Below are 7,929 nucleotides of genomic sequence, written 5' to 3'. Positions count from 1 at the left end.
CATTATTGTGTCAGAATGTGCTTTTATTCACGGAAAACGTGAAAAACAATACAATTAATATATGACATACTTTGCAACTGCATTGAACTATTTATGATTTTCTTCTATATTAATTACATCGCGCATTTGCGTCGTATTTTTTATAATAGAAAAAGAGTCACCGTCGTTTAAAATCCATATTCATGCTGTGTTTAACAAGGCTCCACGCACCTACAGACATTTTGGCACCAACTGAAATAGAATTCACCTGTTATTAAAATGGTAAATGTGCTGCCACCCACACAAGACAAAAGACAGATCTGCGGTTCTGTTGGCTTTTAACGTTTTGGGTCATTTTCGTGATTCTAGGCTTATTCGTGTAACTTAAGGGGTATTTTGATAACCTACACATAGATCCCCTTGGCTGGCGAACGAGTTAATTTCTGCGTGAGCGCAATTCTTTTTTATGAGATGGAAGCGCGCATTCCACCAGTCAGCTAAATACATGTGTGTGCATATAGCTTGTGAATGAGCTAACCCCGTATTTTGTTGAAAGCCGTCTTAATCAAGAGACGCAGAAGCTTACTTACACCATGTATAATGCGGCCGGTGTTCGACAATCAACACAGAAGACGCGAGAAGGCACGGTAGGACGCCCATCTGAATACTCCTAATTTATGGCAAAGCAGGCTTGAGAAAATATTTGAATATGCAAATAAACAGGTTTCTGTGATTCGAACCCGACATAGTCTGCTATGAACATGTTCAGCTAACCAGACGTGATAGACTTGCAGCCTATTCCGTAGTCTTGCTGCATGGAATAAATATTGTTGTACATTATTAAATTAAAATAAATTAAATTAAACCAAATCACGTAGAAATTGGTAGATTTTGGATAGGCCCACGTTTTAATAACATTGTTTTCTTCTTTATTGACGTGTGTATACTATATACCACATTTTGTTCTGTGGCTAAATATCCTTCTTCATTGTTACACTTGTCATCAGGTAATGGAAGTAGAGATTACGGAAACATCTGGATTTCATTAAACCATCTGTTTGCATTGTCACTAGGGATTAATTCAGATGCCGTCTTCAATTTAATTGCTCTTTTTGTATTAACATTACATAAAATTGGGTATTACAAATAAATAGATAATCGCTCTCAGAGCATTTACACTGAGATTAGATGTTTTGCGGCTTACAGATAATATTTTTCCTTATAATATAATGACAAATAATTATTTCGGTAACCTGAATAGGATTTCACAGTGCGGTTTCTCCTGCACTCCGTGTCATTTAACGTGCTGAAAACGAGACTGTAATAATGTAGAAATGAAACAGGTCAGAATCCCTTTGTAACAAGTATTATAATGAGCGGACCTGTATTAATCATTTATCTTTTGTTGTTTAACGCCGTGATGGATGTACCGTCACTCAGCCTCATCACAATTGATGCAAAGGGTTTTGTTCAGACCAAATAAATCATTCACATTGTTTAAGGTACATTGATCAATCTAATGGCTTGTAATAGGTTCCTAATTACCAGAAGAAAAAAGACTGCTCGTGTAGGGTTTTAAAGCTCCTAAGACGAATATACTGTTTGGAATCCATAAGTAGGAGACAAAAATAAATACGCGAATTGCGTGTGATTTTCACAACAGTGCAAATTTTATATGTGCTGTTCAAAACTACAGTCTCGAGCTTAGAAATTGCTAAAGAGAAAATTACATTGTAACGTTCGATAACCAGACAACCACTGTGTATTATTTTTTCATCTAGTCATAGTCCATGCAACATATAATTATACATATGAAATGGATACATTTTGTCTTGTCTTCTATATTTGTCGCCGTAAAATGTTTGTAATTTCTAGGGGAAAAGTTCTTCTTCAAAAGTCTTGCATTTGTCGAATCGGGCGTGAAATACTGTGAATATAATTATTCCAGTCAGTAAAAGAGGAAAATCCCTTTATGTACAATGGATCTAAGATAAACATCTCCTTTACTTTAAGTACTTTATAATCCATTTTCAGAAAATGACAAGAACAGTTTTTTCCAAATAAAACTGAATCCGTAACATGTCTATATCCAGCTTAAACATAAGGATATCTGCAACATAATATCAGGTAAGTGCAAGATCAAAAAAATTAGAAGCGTATAGAAAATCCTGCAGAAATGAATCATAGATTTATGCTCATACATAAGCCTTTGCAACCGCCCACATTCACTTTTCATAAGGTCCTATGCACTTTTGCATTTCAATCAAATTTGTTTATGCATAATCGACATTTAATAGTGCTAATTGCACTCAAGTCAAATTGCCATGATTGCAGAAATGAAGCAATTTTCCGAGCTCCGTGCCTGGGATTTGAAGAAATTGTTTTATATTCACCTCTCTGTAGGTGGGGATATTCACAAATGGCACTTGGACTGACTGGCGCCATTCAAGCTTCATAATAGAACATTATTTGGTCGTATTGAAAACTAATGTACAGCTTTCGGCGAAAGCCATTCCCTGGAAAATTGCTTGAACTTTTAAAGGGACCATGATTCAGTCTAAAGCGGGCCATTGTCACATTACGCAATTACCCTAAATGTTTTATCAGCCTGCGCAACATTGTCATAATGCATTGATTTTTTACGAAACGGTTCGGATGGAGAGTACGCTGATAAACCATTGATAGAGGTTTAACAATTTAGCACGTGTAGTTTTGTACATTCACGTAAATTACAATCACTCGTCATGATACTTGTTTGTCATGTGACCGCCCAGATCGCTCACACAGCATTCCTCTCCTATTTAGGGACGCATTCTTAAGACGCAGATACGTTAGCAAAGTCGGTGAAATAATGTCATACTGTGAAAGAGTGTACCCATCAGTAAGATCGCTGATCTCATTCTGCCCTAATGTATACCCTTGGGGCTTGGTCAGTATTCTCTCAAGTATTTAATATATTTAAACACACACAGACACGCACACACGTCACCTGCACCCAAGTTAACGCAAAGCACATAGAATTCACCTGTTGAGATGCTGCCATGGTCGTAGAAATTACCCGTCCTTTGTTCTCTTGTACCAGAACCTCTTCTGCCGACTTATCCAGTCGCAACAAAGTCCTTCCGACCAATATTTAGCTCATGGCGTGCGCTTCCGTTTGTTTCATGTGTGAAATACAAGCCTGCGTCGCTCTTCATGATGTTATCCATAGATAAGAGCCGACCGCAGGCGCGTACTGTTTACAGAAGCATTACGGAAACTCGCAGTTAAGCCCAGACAAAGATAAAGGCAAGGATAGCCGAATTGTCTTTTCTTAAGAAATCTTTTTAAGTGATTTAAACTGAGAGCGACATTTCCACGTCATCATTGCATAAAACATTAAAATACCTATTCGATAACAATGATGAACTTATTTGGCAGGACTTTGTGTGACATGGCAGCATTACAATAACAGCAGAAACATGCAATTTAAATATATATATATATATATATATATATATATATATATATATATATATATATATATATATATATATACTATTCTCCATTACAATTAGTCGTTGTGAGAGGAATCTATAAAAAGTCTACAACAATACATACATATACGTTTAATCAAAAAAATACAGATTGCGTAATAACGGACGACAATTACCGATCCTTTTTTATACCCCATTCTTTAACGCTTACCCTTCTAGAGACGCATAACATACCAAAAGTTAATTGATAACTATAAAGAAGACGTATAAGCTTGGTGGGTAAATGTGTGTATATTTAAACGTACAAAAAAATATAAGGATACTTGATGATTGAAAGAAGCAACCTTGTAACAGCTATCGCTTAGCGATAGCTGCGCTGCTGTCTCCAGACTTCTTATTGGCTGACCTCCTCTCCGTGCGAAGCTTCCAGTGTTTAGATTGGCTGAGAGCTCTGGCCAGCTGTACTTCAAAGAAGGCGCTCTCTACAACTAGATAGAGTTTGGGACGCCAGGCGCGGAGTGCTGTCAGTCCTGTAATTGCGGAAAGGCGAATTGTGTTTAAGAAATACCTAATAATCACTGATTAGGAAGACTAATCCATTCGGTAAAGAGCAGCCCTGGTTATGGCTACGTCGATACTCGGGGTGAGTAAACGAAATATTTCACATTCTCGTGTAAAAAGAAAGAGAAACTATAGATGCGTTTTACGTCTTGTTGGCTACACGCAGCAGATCTAAACATTGATTAATACCTTGTTTACACAGTCGTCTTTTACAATGAGGTAGTATTAGTTGTATTATGTTGTCCTTTTTTTGCGGACACTTACGCACTTAAATTGTTTTTTATATGCTTGGTTTAAAGTTTATGCATGTATGTTCTATGTGATCTCTGTAGTCCCCTGCTTTTAAATTAGGACAAGTACACGACCAAGAATCAAATATTTTTGTATTACAGGGGCTCGTTAAATAGCTATATTCAGTGAACATCGGGCTGTGTGTATAAAGAGTTTACGTAGCTACGAAGGACTGAGTACGCTGTACTAATACTTTCAACTTTATTATTTCGTATTGTTAGGAAGAACCAAGATTTGGAACTACACCTTTAGCCATGCTGGCTGCAACCTGCAACAAAATTGGCAATACCAGCCCGCTTACAACGCTACCTGATTCAAATGCTTTTGCGAAGGGCGGATTTCATCCCTGGAAAAGATCTTCTTCGAGCTGCAACTTGGGATCCAGCCTGCCGGGATTCGCCGTGGCGACAACTCGAGTATCTACGGGACTAACGTCGACAAACGGTACGGGAAACAGCGCTTTCTGCTTAGCCTCCACCTCCCCGACCACCTCTGCATTTACCTCCGACTACAGCAGTCTGTTCTCCAATTCCGCTAGCGTATCGTCACAAGAAACCGGACAGTCAGCCTTCATTTCCAAAGTTCATACTTCAGCAGAAAGCCTGTACCCGAGGGTCGGAATGGGGCACCCGTATGAATCCTGGTACAAATCTGGCTTCCATTCTACCATCTCAAGCGAGGTTACAAACGGGGCATCTTCATGGTGGGACGTTCACACAAATCCGAGCTCTTGGCTGGAAGTTCAGAACCCAGCCAGTACCTTACAGACCTCCTTACATTCGGGAACACCCCAAGCTATTCCCCAGCTGGGTAGCTTTAATCCCGATTTCTCCTCTCTGACCCATTCTGCTTTCAGCTCAACTGGGATAAGTCCCTCTGCATCTCACCTTCTGTCCACTAGTCAGCACCTGTTGACACAGGATGGCTTTAAGACCGTGATTCCCGCCTACACGGACTCATCCACCACTAATTCCATGATCTCAAGTGGTAGCTCGGGGTTAGGGAGCTCATCGAGGTCATCCAGGAGGTACTCTGGCCGGGCGACGTGCGATTGCCCGAACTGTCAAGAAGCTGAACGCCTAGGGCCTGCCGGAGCGAGCCTGCGGAGGAAAGGACTCCATAGCTGCCACATCCCCGGCTGCGGAAAGGTATACGGCAAAACGTCTCACCTAAAAGCCCACCTTCGATGGCACACCGGGGAACGACCGTTTGTCTGCAACTGGCTCTTTTGTGGCAAAAGATTTACGAGATCCGACGAACTTCAGAGGCACCTTCGCACGCACACCGGAGAAAAAAGATTTGCTTGTCCGGTGTGCAACAAGCGGTTCATGAGGAGCGATCACTTGAGCAAGCACATTAAAACCCACACCGCTGGAGGAGGAGGCAAAAAAGGAAGCGACAGTGACACGGACACCAGTAACCTGGAAACACCGAGGTCCGAGTCACCAGAACTTATTTTGGAGGGGGTAAACTCCAGCAGAATCACTGTCAAAGACTCATCCCCGCTTAACGAGTCATAAATATGTATGAGCCATAAAATATATTCAAACGACCTCGAAGATGACTTTATAAATGATTAAATCAACTTAAAAGTAACACTTTATTTAAAAGAGAAAAACGGGTCTGGGGTGTGTGCAACGCTGTTGGCTGCACGATGTTGTCTTTGCCAGATTTCATCTGCTGAGCGCAATACCTTTTATAATTCAAATCACGTCAAAAAAACGAATAAAATGTCTTTAATCGCAGGCAATTTATGAGGCTCAAATAATTTAATTACGACCTTTTCGCCTATTATATAATTCAAGCCAGACGGTTGAAGACCTTATATGAATATTTTTTGTATGGATAAATGTACACAATGCTGCTGAGCCGAACGGGTGAGCTTGGTGGGATGATGTGTATCTTTGACATTCATTGTGTACATACAAAATAACGAGGAACATGTTATTTTTTTCCCTGTATATGTTCATGATCGTTTTGTCCGTGGTTCGTTTCCTGAAATTCAGGAAGTTTACTTTCGATGCACTTTGTTAATATCAATATGTATGTAAACAGCTATTTAAACATGAGCTTAATCGTTTCTTTTCTCTCGAGTAATTGAAATTCATTCGTTTAAATATAATATAAACGTTTTCTTGTATAAGAAATCGCAAGTATAAGCCTCTCATTTTCTTATAATTAAAACGATCTGCATCAAATCCAAAGCGTTTGTTCTTTTATGAGAAAGCATTTCGTCTTCTATTACTTTTTATTTTATTAAGTTTAATGCGGTAAAAGGGTTATTTATTGGTTGAAAATAAAAACCTTGTTATTATAGCAACAATAGCATGGATCTCGATTTCTTGGTTGTAGTGTCAGTATGTTTACTACTTCTATAGAATAGCTAAATAGTAATGCAAATTATCAGGAGTCTATTCTGATTCAATCACATATTGCTAATAAAAGCAAATCGCGAACTGACGAACGTTTTCCTCTGTGGAATAAATCAATAATTAATACCCCGGAACTTGATTTTCTTGGCCAAATGAAAATAACGTTAAACGTTATTAATTATGACTTGGGGCGCATAACAAGCCCCCCCGAGTCTTGTATTCCCGATTAGAGATTCGTGTCTTATCAAATATCTAATTAATCTGCGAGACATCATTTGTTCTGCCAACTTTGTCTGTGGTTTTCCGAAGGGAGAAGTCCTACGGTTTTGATGACAAATCTCCACTGAATATCTATTTAAATGGTCTAAATTAACTGCTTAAATTTGCATGCCAAATGGAGTGATGCGATCCATGAATGAAGCAAAATTAAATTAAAAAAGCACAACACTCTATCTGATGTTATAGGAAATGCAACTGTTTCTTACCTTTGGAAATGGGAAAAAGCTATATGCAAATGACGACTTCAAAACGATTCTGTCACCGCGCGGTCAAACGGTGCCTGCGCGTTATTTGAATATCAGTGGCCCCGCATTGACACGGTTCAAGGATGCTCTCTGACTTCTTTGTGTGTAACTAGTCCGGCGTCCGATGCTAAAGGAAAACCAAAAGAATAATTAGGCTGTGAGGCTGGGCCAGGGAACATTAGAGACAGGAATCTCATTCAGACATCCTCATTTTGAAAAGCCCATTTCAAACTGACTGGAAATAATTTTTACACGAAAATTATTTTCCTTGTGTCGGATGAAATCTCAGCTGTTATATACATAAATATGTGTATCAGCAATAATAATAATAATAATAATAATAATAATAATAATAATAATAATAATTTTCCAGTCACTAGTATACATTTGGAATGATTTTATTATGCCAATATATAAATAACCCAATAAATGTTTATTCCAACTCAGATATGTGACAGATATGTGTGTAATACATTTCAATGAACTTGAAAAAAGGATAGTCAAAACCATTTATATAAAAATAATAGAGCTATTTTCGTTTTTTGAAACTACTAATATAACATTAAGCCTAATGTAAACTAGCTTTGTTTTTGGAATGAAATGAAACACAAGAAACTCAATCAAATTAGTGTAAATCTACCCTACATCGGACTAGCGGGTACAAATAACGGATGAATGGATATTATTCATTAAATTGTTCATTATATTATTATATAAGGGTAAAGG

General features: G+C 38.4%; 1 protein-coding gene across 2 annotated transcripts; it reads left to right on the top strand.

Moving 5' to 3' along the window:
* Positions 1-467: 467 nt before the first annotated feature.
* On the top strand, positions 468-6,630 carry sp9 (sp9 transcription factor). Of its 2 annotated transcripts, none has more exons than XM_023801668.2 (2): positions 468-626; positions 4,529-6,630. In XM_023801668.2, exons 1-2 carry the CDS (start codon positions 573-575, stop codon positions 5,825-5,827), a joined length of 1,353 nt encoding a protein of 450 aa, XP_023657436.1. In that variant the 5' UTR covers positions 468-572; the 3' UTR covers positions 5,828-6,630. The 2 variants fall into 2 exon arrangements, with proteins under 2 accessions (XP_023657436.1, XP_023657437.1); XM_023801669.2 differs by lacking the exon at positions 468-626 and adding an exon at positions 3,601-4,098.
* The last annotated feature ends 1,299 nt before the right edge of the window (positions 6,631-7,929 follow it).

Source organism: Paramormyrops kingsleyae, chromosome 16 (assembly GCF_048594095.1).
Source record: "Paramormyrops kingsleyae isolate MSU_618 chromosome 16, PKINGS_0.4, whole genome shotgun sequence".
NCBI classification, from domain to species: Eukaryota; Metazoa; Chordata; class Actinopteri; order Osteoglossiformes; family Mormyridae; genus Paramormyrops; species Paramormyrops kingsleyae.
The sequence above is the reverse complement of the archived record's forward strand: the minus strand, read 5'-3'. Positions and strand labels throughout refer to the sequence as shown.

Excerpts from the sequence above, each read along its gene's own strand:
- sp9 (XM_023801668.2), top strand. The coding sequence starts at position 573 with ATGTATAATGCGGCCGGTGTTCGACAATCAACACAGAAGACGCGAGAA. Across the intron at positions 627-4,528 it reads AGAAGACGCGAGAAGGCACG|GAAGAACCAAGATTTGGAAC; the intron begins GTAGGACGCCCA and ends TCGTATTGTTAG.